Source organism: Penicillium taxi (assembly GCF_028828555.1).
Source record: "Penicillium taxi strain IBT 34144 chromosome Unknown utg000005l_segment0_segment0, whole genome shotgun sequence".
Lineage (NCBI taxonomy): Eukaryota > Fungi > Ascomycota > Eurotiomycetes > Eurotiales > Aspergillaceae > Penicillium > Penicillium taxi.
The window spans coordinates 1,744,119-1,762,087 of NW_026643207.1; the positions used below are offsets into that span (position 1 = coordinate 1,744,119).

A 17,969-nucleotide genomic window follows, 5' to 3' on the forward strand; every position below is an offset into this window, starting at 1 on the left:
TCAGAAGAATAAACATACACTTATATCACCATGGATGTTGTACTTAAGTATATTCGACTTGTCAAGTTGTCAAACTCCACTTTAAGGCGGCCCCACGTGATGCTCTCCAACATCAAAGCTTTTGATAGTGAATATCCCGTACCCCGTTTTTTATTTGTTCTATTTTTCTCCTGAACAATATCTTTCATCCCTGCATTGTAAGTGTCATATTGAATGCTGTGAGAGATAAATACCCGAAGCAAGGGAGTGTGTGGCTAGAATATCCCGTCGCTTGCACTTGCTCGGGTTTTACTGAGGGGGATCGACCTCGCAGTTGTCCAGACCGCTGACTATAGTGACTTGTCCAGGTTCGATCCCAGTCCCAGTGGGCTGCTGTCTTCTAAATTTTTCCTTCCCTTTCGTCTAGCCTCATCGTTTGAGGCGCGTCTTGTGTAACTTAACGCTACGATAGCTTTGAGGATGTGTTTATTGACGATGTTCGGTTAAACTCACCAACTTGAACCTGTCTTTTTTTTTTTCGCCAGCGATATTGCAGAAGCCCTTTAACGACGAGTAGTCAATCATCTACGTACCAGCTTCACTTTTTCTCCCTGCGACGCTGGGCCAGTATATTGTGATGTGGATGGTGTTGACGGTAACATTCCAGTCGTCCAACATCGCAGATAACGCGCTAGATAGGCTTTTGCGACACGAGCTTTACATTCACCCATAATGGATGGACAAAGACAGCAATATATCCCGGGACCCCCAACTCTACCCCCGCCTCCTCCACGACACCCGCCGACACAGCTCCAGTCTGTTGTACCGCCGCCGCCTCCAGGGCCACCACCAGGAGCATCAGGCTATGGCGTCCAGCCAGGATGGCAGCAGAACTGGCTCCGACAGAATATGACACCCGCTGGCTATCCTCCTCCCCCTCCATTTCCTCAACCTCAACATCTCCATTACCGACCCGGGCAGTTATCGATTGTTCCCCCTCGTGAGCCTCAGTCTCAGTCTATGGTCGGTCCAACGTATATCCCCGGTGCAGATACTCTTGATGGCTTTCCATCATATGACTCTCACACAGCCACTCTCGGAAGCCAGACATATGAACACCGTGGTACGGATGGCAATTACAACCCGCAAACTCCATCGGGACGGAATCCTCCTTCACTTGCTCTTCACAACAATATCCACGAGCTAGTGAGCAATGATCACCCGCCGCAGCAGGCTGCGAGTCAAACTACAGATCTCACAAAGGCCCAGAGCCATCGTCATAATCCCAGTGGTGCATCACTGGGTGGGTTATCACCGAGCGAAGCGGCAATTCAATGGCCTCTTGATCGAGTCCTGCTTTGGCTTGCAAGAAACGGATTTTCAAGGGATTGGCAGGAAACTTTCAAATCATTGGAACTTCAGGGCTCCGATTTCCTTGAGCTCGGCCTCGCGTCTGGTGGACGAGGAAACCTTGGCAAAATCCACAAGGTCGTATATCCTCAGTTAGCCAAAGAGTGTGCCCAGAACGGTACTGCTTTTGATTCAGCACGCGAGCGCGAGGAAGGCTTAAGACTGCGCAAATTGATACGCCAATTTCACGACAGCGCATTTGACTCCAACATATCCACGCCGATGCGCGGAGAGCCACCAAATCTGATGCCCAGCGAAACAGGCACAGGCACAAGCACAGGCCCTTACTCGAACCAAATTCTTGAACCCCGCTCGGCTGGCCCTTACACCGGTCAGACTGATCTCACCGCAGATCAGCTGTCCTTGTTACAGTCCTCTGGTCAAAATCAAAATTCACAGATGCGTTCCGTTACCATGCCTGTGAATGCAGTCCATACAGACCGAGACTCATCTTATGACTCCCCTTCGCGAGAATCCCCAACTTGGCTTCGATCAGACTATTCGCGGAATGCCTTTGCATCTATTGAGTACCGCCGTCAAAGTCCTTCCATGTCCAGTGAATCTGGTGTCAATATGGCTGGCTCATCTCTTCGCCCACAGGATAGTCCTAAGAGTGGGAGCCCAGCTTTACAATATGCGTCATCCTCTTACGTAGGACTCACCTCCTCTTCTACCGGTGATTTGACATTGCGACAAGACCATTCCCGAGGGAACAGCACTGATTCCATTCCTGGCATTGGCCGCGGTTATACACCCCGGTACTATGATAACCGCAGACAAGGGCCGGAGGGAGTTCGTCCCTCGCCGCAAGATAATATTCATGGTCGGCCATGGAGTGGGGAGAATTCATCATACTCCAAAGATCACAGCAAGGGGCTTCTTGGTTTCTGGAAGAAGAAGACCAAGGCAAATGATTTAAACCACTACTCACCAGAAGATCCAGACTCACCACCTAGCCCTGAGTCTCGCAACCATGGCCAGTACTTGCCGTACATAAAACCGGGCTTCAACTCCAGTGACTTATCTCTAGGCGAGCGCCCATCTTCGTCTTCCGCTACGAAACCGAAAAAATGGGTTTTTACAACCATGGATGGCTTGAACTACCGCCTGATCGATATCACAGATATGGACAATGTGGAGACTCTTCGCGTAGGGATCTGCAAAGCACTTGGCTTGTCTGACTGGACCAATGCTCAAATATTCCTCACAGAGCCTGGACTGACAAATCATGAAGACCCTTTGAATGACACAAACCTGGAACTTTGCCGACGACGAAGATCCGATGCTTATGGTTCCTTGAAATTTTTCGTCCAAGCGACCCCCATTCGTCCCTTGCGGCTCCAACTTTCAAAGGTTGATGGCCTCGGGCTTTCGATGCCTACAGAGAAGCTGGCGCCATCTCCAACGTCAACACATACTCCTATCCATCGAAAGCCATTAGATGAGGATGCCCTCAGTCGAATATCTCCACAGACTCAAACTAAGCCTGGATCCCCACTTTTGAGCTCGTGGCAGCCAAATTTCAAGGTTCCAACTCCAAAGCTACTCTCAGACAATATTCAAGACTTTGACCAACCTATGGATTTGGAAAAAACAGACCTTGTTCTACGCCATGAGGCTCATTTGCGTGACATTGAACGGAAGCAAAGGGAGAATGGCATTACCCGAATTCCTCCGACAACACAACAAAATCGGAAGGACTATGGCGAGACCGGATATAGACGTGAAGGAGTGATTGATTTTGATTCACCCCGCATATCACCATATGAAGAGAAGAAGCCAGAGGCACTAGTTCCTCTAAGAAAGCCGCCTGCTGCACCCAATGAATCCAACACACTGACAAAGGTCAACTCACTTCGAAAATCCACAGGCCATCGAGCGGATCGACATGCCCCACAGTTGCCATCCGTGGCCCAGACTCATGGTCTAGGGGCAGTTCTTGCTAGTGTCGGTCGGATCTCAAGCGCAATTGGCGCACCCGCTCCTTCCGTACAGGTTCCTTCTATGCCCTCTTCAACTATCACTCAAGAAGATCACGGGTCGGACTCTGAACGCACCAACAATACCATGGGTTCCGCTCTCACAGTTTTCAGCAAAACGACAGCAGACTCTCCTAATCCAGACATACAGGGTAGTACCAAATCGCCAGCATGGTCTGCTACTCCAAATTCCGCGACGGACTCGGCGCCTTTCCAGAAACCATCTTTGCAATCGCGCAAGTCATACGGCCCGGAATTTGATTTTGAAGAGAATCAAGTTTCATTCGAGAGAAATTTACAGCCAGCGGATGACTCTGATGGCGAATCTTCTGACGACGGCCTTTTTGCAATGCCATTGGCTAATAAACAGGCTCAAACACCCGATTCCACATCTCAGACTAAGGCAGAGAAAGAGAAGCCTCAAATATCCGTGAACACAAACGACAGAAACCGCAAACGTCGTACTGTGAATTTTGAATCTCCAATTCGCACTGTACACGAGGGCTTCTCTGCACAGTCACCTTATAGTCCTGCAGAGGCTTCTGATTCCCCAATTTCTCCCAAAGATGACCGAACATCTAAGAGAAAGTCCTTCGTCAACGCGGATGTCTGGGCCAGTAGACCCCCCGTAGAAGGAGTCATCGACAATCTGGATAGTTTCTTCCCAGATGTTGATCTTGATGCTCCTTATCTTGATGAACCACCATCACCGATCAGCAAGGATGTTGCACCTCTCAAGTTCAAGGCAGAAGCTTCGTACCCCTTTTCCAAACCGGGCTTCGATCCATCGGCCATTTATGGAACAGACGCCGGTACTACAAGGCCCCATGAAGGAGCTGGTGTTGTTGCCCGCCACATGATTGATCGTAGCGGTGGTGGCCTTTCACGGAAGAAGTCTATTCGAGAAGTTGCCAGGGGCGCGGCACATCGGACCAAGAGCGTTAACGGGCCCGTAGGTCCGCAGCGGTCAGGAGACCTGTTACGCCGCAAGAGTACCAAGATGTTTGGTGCCAAGATTATGCAGATCAGACCCCGGCCCGGCAGTCGATTAAGCCAGCTTGAACCTATACCGCAGAATGTCCCACAGTCTGGATCATCTGTACCGCAGCGACAGCCTACTTTCCGTATCATCCGTGGTCAACTTATCGGTAAAGGAACCTTTGGTCGCGTTTATCTGGGCATGAATGCGGACAATGGTGAAGTTTTGGCTGTGAAGCAAGTCGAAATCAACCCTCGCATTGCCGGAACGGACAGGGATCGTATCAAAGAGATGGTGGCTGCTTTAGATATCGAAATCGATACCATGCAACATCTGGAACATCCTAACATTGTTCAGTACCTCGGTTGTGAGCGCGGTGAATTATCGATATCCATCTACTTGGAGTATATCTCCGGTGGCTCGGTTGGAAGCTGCCTGCGCAAGCATGGCAAGTTCCAGGAAAGCGTTGTGCAGTCATTGACTCATCAGACTCTTGGCGGGTTGGCTTACTTACATGATATGGGGATTCTGCATCGAGATCTCAAAGCCGACAACATTCTGCTGGATGTGGATGGTACATGCAAAATTTCCGACTTTGGAATTTCTAAGAAGACAGATGATATCTATGGCAACGACTCCTCCAACTCCATGCAGGGCTCCGTTTTCTGGATGGCTCCAGAGGTCATCCAGTCTCAGGGCCAAGGCTACAGTGCCAAGGTCGATATTTGGTCCCTTGGCTGTGTAGTACTAGAGATGTTTGCAGGTCGCCGACCATGGAGCAAGGAAGAGGCCATTGGAGCCATATTCAAGCTAGGAAGCTTAGGCCAGGCTCCGCCTATTCCCGAAGATGTTTCCATGAACATCAGCCCAGCAGCTCTCGCCTTTATGTGGGACTGCTTCACAGTGTAAGTCTCAGTTCATCTACATCATCTCGAAAAAGGAAAAAAAACTAACGTTAATACAGTAATTCTGCTGAACGTCCCACAGCTGGCACCCTTCTTACACGTCACCCCTTCTGCACACCGGATCCAACATACAACTTCCTTGACACGGAGCTGTACGCAAAGATCCGATAAGTTCGTTTCTCCTTCTCTTCCTTGGCTCCTTATGTCCCATAAAAATCTTGCCTTACTGGTTCGTGTTTGTGTGCGTAGCGAATGCTGCTCTGTTCTTCATTTTTGCATTTTCTATATACATACCCCATTTCTACTGTTCCTGTTTTATGTTAAGCGAGAACTGGCGCAGATGAATTCGTTTACTTGACGACTCGGTGTCTATTGGTTTGTTTGTATATACAGACTGTGTTATGTTCTTACGAACTCGAGAGCATCAAGAGGTTGGGTTGCAACTTCCAAAGTTCGAACTTCGGCTTATGAGGAGGGTTGATCTGAAACCCATATAAGGTAGTTATTATATGCATCATATAGTTACTCTCTATCAATTCATATCAGTGCAGGAAACCATCTGAAGGAAGAAGAATATTCATGCATCCACCTCTCCAAGGTGGGCATTGTGTAGTGTTTTCATCCAACCATAGAATGTTGATTTCGGCGCCGAACTATACTTAGCTGGCAGGGGATGGCTATCAACCTTCCAGTATTGGGGCACTGAGTCCTCCATCCTAGTATCAAGCATAACAGAAAACCTTGCTTTTTCTTATTTTCCGCTCTCAGTCACTTAGCTACATCAAAGTAGCCCCTTGATCATGATAATTGACTATTTTATTTCAGCATTTAGATCTATTTTCGAATGATAGATCAGTCATTTTGAATATCTATAAGTATAAGGGCAATATTGCCATTGAATGCCTTTGTGGCGCAGTGGTAACGCGTTTGCCTCGTAAGCAAAAGATCCGCGGTTCAATTCCGCGTGGAGGCATTTTTTTGCATTTTTTGCACTGATTACACTTTGCTTCCACTTGTATTACATCCCACTACGAATTGTCCAAGTCTTTTATTTCATTTTACTAGATTATTTCAGGGTACTGACTACTACTGAGTATCCATGGATATATGGGGTAAACGTTTCTTTCCCTGGTCGACAACAAAAACGCTTCATTCAATGCTATTTCAAAGAGCTCGATACCTAGGGAATTTAAAGCGTCGGACAGTGTAAATTCTTGGTTGCAAAGGACACTGAGATCCTCCTGGGCAGATCAAGATTCAAATGGTCTTCAGTGATTTGATAACAGTTGCCAGGCGTAGAATGCCTTCTACTAACTTCTCTTCCTCATGCCAAGCCCAACACAGTCTCGCACCTTTTCCATAGGACTTGATAGTCCTTTCCTTACTGGAAGGATCATCGGGAACAGCGAATATATGCCCTGGCGCAATCTGAAGATTATATGCATGGAGAGCGATAGGCGCAATGATGTCTGTATTGATGCCGCACTTCTCAAAAGAAATGTAGGTGAAAAAGCCTCCAGCCATGCCCCGTGAATCATAGTCTGTACCTGATCCTACCGTCACGCCAAGGGGCACAAGATATTTCTCAATGGCCCCCATCAAACTGTAGTATCGTGCTTTGTAGGTGGGGATCAGAACTTTCTCAATGTGGTCCTGAATAGTGCCATTGGCCAACAATTCATTTATCAACAGAGATGCCATATGACTTTGGCATCCACCAGAAGCTGTCGCACCACTGAAAGTTAAGAAGTTAGTACTTCAAATTCTATCAGGTAGGAAGGGTCCGTTCGACCTACACAGTGCCCATGACTGACATCAGTTTAGTGCTACCCTCAAGCCACCCAACCCGTACTCCCGGCGCAACAATCTTTGAGAAAGATCCGTTACTTACGCAATTTCCATAAGGCAAACATCCATCTAAGTTATGATCGACGTCGACAAGACGAGGGGGACAGGCTCCAACGTCTTTGTTCCGATCGCGCTCCAGAGCTGGCCATTTCAAAAAGTCGTAGACATCATCAGAGATCACTAGAGCATCGTGTTTTCGGGCCAGGCGCACCAAAGCTTCCCGACTCCTGAGCTCCATTGTCTTCCCACTCGGATTGGAAAACGTCGGGATCAAGTAGATGATGTGACGGTATATTTTTGGGTAGTTCAGTTCGGGAGTCTTCTTAGGTGCAGGCGTCTCGAAGTGCCCATCGCGATCTACTTCACTCAAAGCCTTCGCCAGAAATTCAAGATCAACACCATCCTCAGTCTCAGGAACACCTCGAATCCGACCTCCCATTCCTGCGTCACGGAAGATAGGACACGCTAGGAAATAGGTAGGCTCAATCAACCACACAGCACGGGTAAAGACCGGATCAGCAATTTTCTGCAAAAGCATCGCTAAGCCATTAGAGGCTCCGTTTGTGACGAGAATTCGATCTTCGTTGATCTTTCCTGCTGCTGGTATGTAGGCTTGAGAAAGCCAATTGGCAATGTTTTCGCGCAGGGGCTGGATGCCATGTCCTGGTCCGTATTCGAGATCATTCTCTATACCCTCTTGCCCAAAAACTTTGGCTGCCGCAGCGTTCAGAGCTTGGGCTGGAATTATTCGCGGCGTGGGCCATCCTCTTTTGAAGTTGATGTGGTCGAGAGCAACTTTCATGGCGGGTGGGGTAATAGGTATTTGGGTATTTGGAGGTGCTACAATTGGTCTATAACGATAACCTCAAGGACAGTGTAACGGAGAAGAATGAACTTATAATATTCACCAATATAAGATGTCGATATTACTTGATAGCTGGCTTCAAGTATAAAACTAAGGTTTAAGATTGTTTTAATGAAATGATTCCATATACTGTTTGTCATCGTAGCCGTGGAACTCGGAGCGGACTAGAGGACAAAAGCCCGAGAGTGATAAGCTGATGCCACAAGATCTTGTGATTGCGTGCGTAATCGGTGTTTTCAATTAAAAAGTTTCTTATTTAGGGGCTATGTAAACATTACAAAGTTTCAAGTACTCTCGCAACAATGAATCCATCCATTAAACATTGGAACATGATCGCTCCACGGGTGTCTACAGTTCCGTGCCCAGTGGAGATGCTAGGACACCTGATCTGGATCAGAAAAGCACCTTTTCCCTGCAAACAGATAGATCCGGGACGCCACCTTTCAGCCGCACATCTTCAGCCTCACAGATAATTTTTGTAATATCAAGGGCATATTTGGCCTGCAACTCCGTGCCTTCATTCCGTATCAGTCCTCTCATATGCCATTTGACCTGCTTAGCTACATCCAAAGGCAACAATGCCGCAATTGTAATCTGAGAAGTTTCGATAGGATTCAGAATAGAGGTTTCCGATAGATACGGGCCGTATTCGAGAAGCACTGATGCTTGATCTAGATCACCCCCAACTGATTAGCATGATAATTCTCCAGTGATGGTCCAAAGAGACTTACGAATATCTGGCGAGAACTTGTACATAGGAGCAAATATATTCTCAGTTTCATCACGGTAGATATTGCGGAAGTACTCCAAGCCCCGAGTTGCCAAATCGAACGGATTTACCATATCCTTTCGAGCATCGAGGACCGGTCCAGAGCCACTACCTTCAAGAAGGCCTTCTGCTTCCACATATGACACAAGTGGATAGAACGCGTTGAGTAGTCGAGGAATGCCGTAAAGCAATGTGCCTTTGATCATAGTCTCCAGGATTCGCTGTAATATCCGCCGTCGCTCCATGGGCGAAGTCACATCTTTTATGGCAGCTTTGTACACTTCTACCACGAGCGGACTCGCGTTGGCAGAAGTGTATGCGGAGGCCTGAGTTCACATGGCTATGAGAAAAAAAAAATCACTGCGATTGAGAATTGCAATTGAACTTACCGCTATGCAGTACCATATGGGCTCTGCTGATGCATCTTGCCTTGGAAGAGCGAGAATTTCTTCAATGATCTTGTCAAAGGTCTGAGCTGATGTCATTTTGTTGTTTACAAACGCTTCTTAACATGTAATTAAATTTTACAAGGGTAAACTACCTTATATTATAGCTATCGGTGGAGCTTGCTGAAATTGGTTGACATAGCCCCCGAGATCGGAAAGGATTCAAACCCTTATCAATTTTGAAACCCGAAATGCGAAGCCCGAAGATTGCTGAGTTCTATCTAGATAACTTTAAATAATATCGTTAGCTTCGCCCCACAGATATATGATAACTAGTTAATGTAGCAATGTGGCCTGACTAAGCAGAATGTGTTTCTCCTCTATGAGCTTCTTCTAGGTCTCCTTCTTCGTCTCCCACTACCCATCCGATCCCTGCGCCCGTTTGGGGAGTATCTGGCTTGTAGACCAATACACCACGGCGTTCCCGTTCCCCATTTCACCAGGTAGCTTTACGTACCTTTTTTTCTATGACGGGCTTGGTTTTCCTTATTTCGGGTGCCGCCACTTTTATAAGGGTGCTCAGGGTAGTTTCAAACTGTCGCGTGAGTCTATCATTTTGTGATTAGGGATAGCGGCATGTAAACAAAACCCTAATAGGAGTCCTCGAGTACGGATAACGCGAAATAGAGACGGATTGACGGATTCAATCCGCCAATCCGCCAATCCGTTACCATCCCTAAATTATAGAGGAAGATTATTATGATAATATCTACATCCATGGTTTCGATTTCAAGAGGTGACTGAATAACGGACCCCTGAAATCACGAAATATTGAAGTTGAAAGTTGTGTATAGAAGAGTTTGATTAAAAGTAAAATGTAACGTCCTACCAAGATAAGTCATGAAACCAATTGAGGCCCGCTCCTTCACCCATCATACTTGCAATGATATCCTGACTATCCGCAAATTCCTCACTGATATACTCAGAATGAGTACTTTGTGCAAATGGTGTCCCTTCATTACTGCGTAAAGATTCGTCCCTACTCTCTTCAACTTCTTGGGTTTCGATCGTGCCGGGAGACACATCACACAGCCTAGTTTCATGTGATACCCGTGAAGCGCTCGTTTTTTCTTTATCCTTTGTTGCTTGCGGTGCCTTTCGAGACAGAGAAACAAGGATATTTGCTGCAGGTATCCGCCCTGACTCAGTTTCTGCAAACCTTTGGATACTATCCTCAAGGTCGATAAACGGCTCGCGTCCGACATCACAAAACCTGGATGTATCCTTCTTAATGCGTATGTATAGTTGCGATACACTGGTGAGTGTATCGCACCATCCTTCGGCAATTTTCCACAGCTCACTAGACTCAATGAGCCATTTCAACCCCCAAGTATATAATTCTCCTGCATTTTGAAATCCTGGTGCCATATGCGGCCAAGCATTTGCGTAAGAGAGGGTGGTAGCCGCACTAAAGACACAAAAGCTCGTGAATGGTGTCTGAAGCTGGATTCCATGTTGTTGAAGGCTTTGGAGGAGTTTAATTATTGATGACGCAGCCCCAAAAAGCTCAATTGAGCCTCGATCCCACCATCCAGGAGGGGCCTGCTCTTTCAGTAACGGGGGGTCGGTTGGCCCGCAGGGTGATTTTATCCGATGGGGGAAAAATGGGATATACTCTCTGTTCAAGAAGATGACCATGAGATAGTAAAGAAGGTTGATGGTGGCGAAGCTTTCTCCCTGGTTGCGGGCGATGTGAGCCAGGAGATTATGTCCTCCCGATGAGTAGAGTAAACGAGGAGAGAGGCTCGCCCGCCAGTTTTCAAGTGATGTCATAGTGCGGTACCAAAAAGTAGTCTCTTTCCAAGGGGGGTCGTGTGAACTTGGGAGATCCCCTCCTCTGCCTCCAGTACAGATCCACTGTGAAAGTTTTGACCAGATATCAAACCCCTGAATAGTCAAAGATAGGCAATATTCAACCCCTAATTTCTGTGATGGGGATTGCAGCGACTGGGCATATCCTTCAAAGACCAGTTTAGTTAGGTAGGTTGGGTTGGGTGAAGAATCATTGCCAAAAACATAGTCTTCATCATTGATGGGCAAAGGGATTTTGACTTTTTCTGCCTCGAAAGTTCGTACACGGTGCTTTCCGCAGCCAAGCATGCAGTCGATCACAAAACATGCCCAGATAGTCCGATGGATAGTCTCTCGAAGCACAGTATTTGGTTGCTCCTTTTGAGATTTTCCAATTTCTTCTAGCCGAGCTTGAAGCATCTGTCCGGTGCGAATAGCCATGCCTATGGGATATCAAAATCAAATGTTCTGGGGAAGAGTGCACAAAACAGTCTTACCAATATAAATCCATGCACTGAAACCGTTACAGCAGCCCCAGTCGTGAAGACCTAGTAGGACCAGGGTTTGTATAATCTCAATATCGGCATGAACGGCCACATGCTCCATCACTTCTTTCCGAACATATCCTGCAAAGTGATTCGAGGCTGCCAATGGGCTTCCATAGAGGCTAACCGTCTCTGGCATGTAGCGAGCACACAAGGCCATTACAGCACATAGCTTCAGGGAAGAAAGCTCATCGTTGTAGTCATATTCTAAGAATGTAGGCTTATGCAGGAACCCAAATTCGGGAAACTGCTGCATGAATATTTGACCGGCACGACGGACGAGTTGGATATCAACTTCAATAATGGGATTTTTTGAGTGCAGTGAGATATTATTGTTGGGTTTTGAAGATGCTAGGCTTGGTTGATGTTCAAAAGGTCGCTCAATGTCGACGTTAGCTCGTCTCCTAGCAATGGTATTCCCCAGATTTATCGAGTAGGGATACTGTGGATCTGCACTAGTACTTTGTTGACTCTGCTTGCGTGTGACATGTGGCGTGGTCAACACACATTCACGATCAGAGTGGGACGAGCATGCCTTGCAAGGAGGTGATCCATCATGATGGCACTTGACCTTGGACTTTCTAAGCCCCACAAACTCAGTAAGCTGAAAACTAAATCATAGTACCTGAATTCGCATACCGACACCACTGGCATGCAAGAGTGGTTCTCATAATTTGGTGGAGGAAAAGTAGACTAGGGGTCGGGAAAGTACCTAGGTGTGAGTTGCGAATTGCGAATTGCGAGATAGACTTAGTCAAGATAAGCATCAAAGCCGGTTCGGGTCTGACTCGGGGTTGATAGGATTTGATGCTTATCGTAATGAATTGTGGGGCTTTAATTGCTATCTACATCATGCCTGATTGGTTGATTCTGGACTTATGCTTATTAAGTGCTGGCTTTGGTTATCTGATAAAGCGAGCACGACAGCGTATTTGATTTAAGCCTTCATTCTATCTTATTTTTCTCCCTATTCCCCAGTCCCTGTCTAATATCTGCTTTGATTCAAGATATCCCATCTTACTGGAACAATCATCATGGCTCCCAGTGTTCTTGTGCAAGATACCCCAAGCGTCGCAAGCGACGAACTGGGCCAACTCCCAAATTCAGAATCTAGCAAAGGATATTGGGACGAGAACCCAGAGCCATCTTTGCTCCACCGATCACTTCATCAGAAGCCCCTCGTTGCTGTTTCAGCCTCTGGGCACGAGATCACTCTTCATAATGGCTCGCGAGTAATCGACGCCTGCGGTGGAGCAGCTGTGGCCATTCTTGGTCACGGAAACATGGAAGTCATCGAAGCTACTTTCCAGCAAATGAAGCAGGTTTCATACGTTCATACCCTGGCATATACGACAACGTCGTCAGAGGAACTTGCCGACTTACTCGTTGGCGATGCACCAGGAGGTCTCATTAAGGCCTTTTTCGTTGGTAGCGGAAGCGAAGCAAATGACGGCGCCATGAAGTTGGCACGGCAGTTCTTCTTCGAGAAGGGAGAAACTCAGAGAACACACTTCATTGCAAGAAGACAAGGCTACCACGGCAATACATTTGGCAGCATGTCTCTTTCCAATAATGTATCACGGCTGCTTCCATACAAGGACGTATTACTCCCTAATGTGAGCCATGTGAGCCCGTGTTATGAATACCAGTTCCGAAAAGAAGGTGAATCCAGCGTCGAGTATGTCGCCCGCCTTGCTGCCGAGCTTGATGCTGAGTTCCAGCGCGTCGGCCCAGGCAATGTCATCGCCTTCGTTGCGGAAACGGTTGGTGGCGCTACAAGTGGCTGCATCACTGCCGAGCCAGGCTATCACGCAGCAATGCGCGATGTTTGCTGGAAGCACGGTGCCTTGTACATTCTTGATGAAATTATGTGTGGAATGGGGCGGACTGGCTCCACATTCGCCTGGCAACAAGAAAAAGACGCAGAAGGGAACCAAGTATCCCCGGATATCATGACTCTCGGAAAAGGATTAGGCGGTGGCTACGCGCCTATCGCGGCTATAATTGTGAACAAGAAAGTCATTGAAGTCCTGGATCGCGGTACCGGTGCTTTCAATCATGGCCACACCTACCAGGCCCATCCCGTTAGCTGTGCCACTGCTCTGGCAGTCCAGAAAATTGTCCACCGAGAAAAGCTAGTGGAAAACTGTGATAAAATGGGCCAGGTTCTGGAAGGACTTCTCAGGGAATACCTTGGAGGTCAGAAACATGTTGGGGATATCCGAGGTCGTGGTCTGTTTTATGCAGTCGAGTTTGTGCAAGACCGCGAGAGCAAGGAACCCATTGACACTACACTCAACTTTGGCTATGCTTTGCAGAAACAATCCCTTGATTTAGGAGTTGCCGTTTATCCTGGACATGGAACAATTGACGGCGTGAAAGGCGATCACATCATCATTGCTCCCCCTTACACAGTGAATCAGGACCAGCTTGAGAACATCGTCAAGATCTTAGCAGCGGCATATACGATGACGGTGAAGAAGTTTAATCTATAGAATTTTACTTTATTTATCTAAATCAATGCATATTGTTCCTAATTCTCGTATAAATTCGACGTCAAATATTGAACAGGTGAACAGTTCGCGTAGATCTACATTGGTATCCGGGTAACCTGTTCATTCCAAGGTTGCCGTCAACTTGTGTAGCAGGAAAAATTTAGCGAAGTATAGTCGAACGCGCGAAGTACCCATCATTTTCACCCTACTATATCTATATCTATCAACTACTTTTACCTAAACTACCTGGGTACGCAACAACACCTAAAAACTTGTCGGTATATAGAGCAATGGACCCCGGCATTATCTCACACAATAGCTATGTCGGTACACCGGTGGGTATAGCAAGGCTAACGCCCACTTCTAACACCTATTACAGGTTGCGCTTTACGCCCCTATAATTGTCGCTCGAAAGGGCGATATTCGAATATTATACTGAGAATAGTAAACGTTGTGAGCTCCAACAAACCGCTACTCAACACCGTAGAAAATCCACCAAGTGTAGTGGATGCTACGATGCTGAATACTGCGATTGTTGTGAAGTCTGCTTTTTCATTGATGAAAGAACTAGCTACTTATAGTATATGGGCGCCCCTCTGCCCTGGACGAATGTCAACATTCGTCCGAGACAGAAGAGACGGTGAAGACGGGATATTACTGGCACGAATGCACATCGCTCAAGGGTATCGTTTGCGATGAATGCATATCGTTCAAGGATGCCGTGATATACTAATCTGGTTCCAGAGTCACTGTCTTGGCAGAAGCTTTTTCGGCCGAAATACTTTCCGTCTGTTGATGGCCTTGTTTCTCGGCTGTCGCAACAATAATATCTTCGTGTTCTCTTGAAGTGGTTGTAAAATCTGGTTCTTCATTCATGATGAGGACTAGCTATTTGTCCTACAAGTTGCTCTTCTGTCTGAGACGAATGTGTTCCATCGTCTAAGACAGAATAGCCGGTAAAGACGGGACATCACAGTTATATGTATAATGTTCAGGGTTGTCGATTGCGATACAATCTGAACAGGGATTCGTGATGTGTCGTTTGTCCGATATCCCAACAAGCTAGTTATGATCTTCCAACCCTTCTAAACAAGAGGTTTATATATAACCTCTGTTTTTTTGAGGCCTCATCTCGATTTATGACCACACAAATAGCCCCCTAAGTCATTATTGGAACAGTTTTATTCCTAGAGTAAGGCTCTATATGTCTATATTTCTCCTTTTCACCTGGTCGGTTCATTCGGAAGATATAGCAGTCACCCTCTCCTTTTGCTAATTCAATAGAACATATATGACTAAATAACATAACATGGTTTCCACTCATCCCATATACAATCCTTATATACTAAAGCCTACTTTAGATAGGGTTTGGCCCTTTCTTCATTTAGGTATGTAAGGTCTTCTTCCAGCTTTCCAATGGCTACTGTCGGTACACCTGTATCAAGTGTGGAATAGCTATTCGATAGAGGTGATGAGAGGCTAACGCCCACTTCTGACACCTATCACAGGTAACGCTTTACGCCCCTATGATATCTGTGTGTCCTTTGAAGTGGTTGTAAAGTCTGGTTTTCATTCTTAGTTTGCTATCTATTATAAAGTAACAATTTGATCACATGACTGCTTTGTTCCATATTCCAACAGCTACATTCACTCTCCTTCAATTATTCAATAAGAGTAGTATCTCAAGCAGTGATTCTGCATCGCGCGAGAATATCTCGATATCTAATAAAGGGATCTCGTTTAATTGAAATCAAAATATAACGCTTATCTATATAAGATGATTTGGAAGGACGGCTGGATGAGGGGACGATTTTCCATCGTGGCGCTGAGGATCTTTGTCGATGATATATTGAATGCTCACAGCGGACAGCAAATTAATGAGTAGTAAGACCAAACTCGCGAGAGGTAACCTAGTTTATAGATGCTGTCGCGCGCTCAACTTCCTTGGAATTTCTCGTATTAAAAGATATCAATGAGTTCACTATTAAACATTTAAAAAGTGGGATTGAAATAATAAATAGGCTCTGAAACTCTTCCAGGAGCTCTAGCTATACTTCAACTTAAAAGATTACCAACTATATCGGAATTTGACCCAGTCCTCCTTATCTGTTCGATCTAAAAATTCCTCGTACTCAATAGTGATCGACGCCTCGTGTCCTTCAGGTAAATTAGCACATTCACGGTCACGTCGACGGTTTTCATAGTTATAGTAAACGCTAAGAGGGGGCGTTAGCAAGTTAAAGAGGTTCTACGTGAACTAGAGAAAGACTTACCCCATGACAAAGCAAAGGAATAGACAAAGGCAAATGGAGACGAGCATAGCTCTGAGTCCAGTAGCATAACGAGGAGCTTCAGTTGAGATGAAAAGCTGAGGGCTCACAATGTTGGCAACACAAGACGACACGAAGCACATTGAAGTTGTCATAAGTTTCTTAGAGAAACCTGCCACATTACTACTGATCAGACTCAGAAGGATGGCGTAGCCTGCAGGCACACAGAGAACGAGCCACACACCCGCCGTTCGGGCCCAAGTAGAGGTTTCAGGAAGGACATCCAGCATGACAATTCCAGCCAAGGTTGGGCAAGCGACCACAAATATAATAATGGTTCGGCCATTTTTTATTTGGCTAGAGGCAAGACCTGCAAACAACATGGCAATTATTTCAACACCTCCCACTGGTAGAGTGAGCAGAACGGTCATCAGGTCAGTAAATCCCATGTCCTTAATGATAAGAGGCAGGAAAGAACCGGCGATGTTTGTGATATTGCTGATACCAGCCCAGGCGGCAATCATCCAACATTGAGGGTCTCTTAATGCCTCTAAAGCCTGGGACCACTTGAACACAGATGATCTCAAACCTGTTCGGTTGTTACGAAGACGCTCAACCGCAATCAGCTTTTCCCGGGGAGTGAGAAATTTGGCGGTTGTCGGATCAGACGGGAGGAATAAGAGAATAACGATGGACCAGACAACAGTGAAGCCTCCGCAAATCAAGAAGATCAGCTGCCACTCTGCTAATCCTGAATGTGTCTGGCCGACGCCGTAGGATAATAGGCCACCAATAATTGCTGCTAGACCAACGCATCCATACCAAGTTCTATAAATGAGTCTTAGTCTTTACAACTAGATTGATATGGGAATAATCAATAGAACAACTTACGTGACACGGGAACCTTGCTCTTCCTTTTTGTAGAAGGTGGCCATGAGAGAGACCCAGCATGGGCCAATAGCACTTTCGAAAACTCCCATGAAAAAGCGAAGGACTGCAATGCCGGCAAAGTTCTTGGTGCAAGCACACAAGCATACCATTGTGCCCCAGAGAAAGACATTGACAGCAGCATATTTGCCAATAGAAAATTTAGTGAGGAGATAGGAGGATGGACCCTAAAGAGTTCCGGTGTTAGCTTTAAGTCCATGAAAATCTTTGGAAGACAAATTAAGTCACATACCTGAGCCACTAGGAATCCAAGGTAGAAAATTGAGGTAATCCAGGAGTATTCCTGGCCCTTGAGACCAAGGTCTGTACGCATTCCATATACAGCTGCATATGAAGTTGTAACCTGTATTCAATTATTAATTCCAAGGCTAACTTGGTCGAGTAGTATGATGAAGTAAAAGATAATTACCTTATCGAGATATTGGAGGCCATAAGTTAGAGAGAGGATCGGTAAAAGATATAAATCTGTCTTGTGTTTCACTCTTCGAGCTTCCTCTTCAGTGTATTCGATCTTCTCAGACTGTGCGAGGAATTGCAGTCCAATGTCTGCATGTTTGTCGATGTACTTTATATCTAATGCCTCGACATCTGCGGTGGCAGAGGGATTGGTATAATTATATTCCTTGTCGACTTTCACCATTTGATAGAGCCTTTACCTATCTTGGAATATTAGAGGTTCCCGAGATCCAATATTGACAAGACGAATACGCTTGAACAATGGATGGTAAATTGTAATGCAA

The 17,969-nt window shown here is 46.2% G+C and overlaps 6 protein-coding genes across 6 annotated transcripts; 2 read left to right on the plus strand and 4 right to left on the minus strand.

The window, feature by feature from the left end:
* Positions 1–711: 711 nt before the first annotated feature.
* Positions 712–5,423, plus strand: bck1 (uncharacterized protein; the record flags this gene model as incomplete). Its single annotated transcript, XM_057210638.1, has 2 exons — positions 712–5,252; positions 5,312–5,423. The coding sequence occupies 2 exons, from the start codon at positions 712–714 to the stop codon at positions 5,421–5,423; spliced, it is 4,653 nt and encodes a 1,550-aa protein (XP_057060181.1).
* A 1,086-nt stretch (positions 5,424–6,509) lies between these two features.
* N7495_007988 (aminotransferase-like domain-containing protein) lies at positions 6,510–7,902 on the minus strand (the record flags this gene model as incomplete). The annotated part of the gene is made up of 2 exons (XM_057210639.1): positions 6,510–6,987; positions 7,049–7,902. 2 exons carry the CDS (start codon positions 7,900–7,902, stop codon positions 6,510–6,512), a joined length of 1,332 nt encoding a protein of 443 aa, XP_057060182.1.
* A 456-nt stretch (positions 7,903–8,358) lies between these two features.
* Positions 8,359–9,219, minus strand: N7495_007989 (uncharacterized protein; the record flags this gene model as incomplete). Its single annotated transcript, XM_057210640.1, has 3 exons — positions 8,359–8,636; positions 8,697–9,060; positions 9,124–9,219. The coding sequence occupies 3 exons, from the start codon at positions 9,217–9,219 to the stop codon at positions 8,359–8,361; spliced, it is 738 nt and encodes a 245-aa protein (XP_057060183.1).
* Positions 9,220–10,005: 786 nt separating this feature from the next.
* On the minus strand, positions 10,006–11,772 carry N7495_007990 (fungal specific transcription factor domain-containing protein; the record flags this gene model as incomplete). The annotated part of the gene is made up of 2 exons (XM_057210641.1): positions 10,006–11,414; positions 11,469–11,772. The coding sequence occupies 2 exons, from the start codon at positions 11,770–11,772 to the stop codon at positions 10,006–10,008; spliced, it is 1,713 nt and encodes a 570-aa protein (XP_057060184.1).
* Positions 11,773–12,550: 778 nt separating this feature from the next.
* Positions 12,551–14,011, plus strand: N7495_007991 (aminotransferase, class III; the record flags this gene model as incomplete). The annotated part of the gene is made up of 1 exon (XM_057210642.1): positions 12,551–14,011. One exon carries the CDS (start codon positions 12,551–12,553, stop codon positions 14,009–14,011), a length of 1,461 nt encoding a protein of 486 aa, XP_057060185.1.
* Positions 14,012–16,079: 2,068 nt separating this feature from the next.
* On the minus strand, positions 16,080–17,869 carry N7495_007992 (allantoate permease family MFS transporter; the record flags this gene model as incomplete). The annotated part of the gene is made up of 5 exons (XM_057210643.1): positions 16,080–16,227; positions 16,285–17,109; positions 17,173–17,396; positions 17,462–17,572; positions 17,639–17,869. The coding sequence occupies 5 exons, from the start codon at positions 17,867–17,869 to the stop codon at positions 16,080–16,082; spliced, it is 1,539 nt and encodes a 512-aa protein (XP_057060186.1).
* Positions 17,870–17,969: the final 100 nt, after the last annotated feature.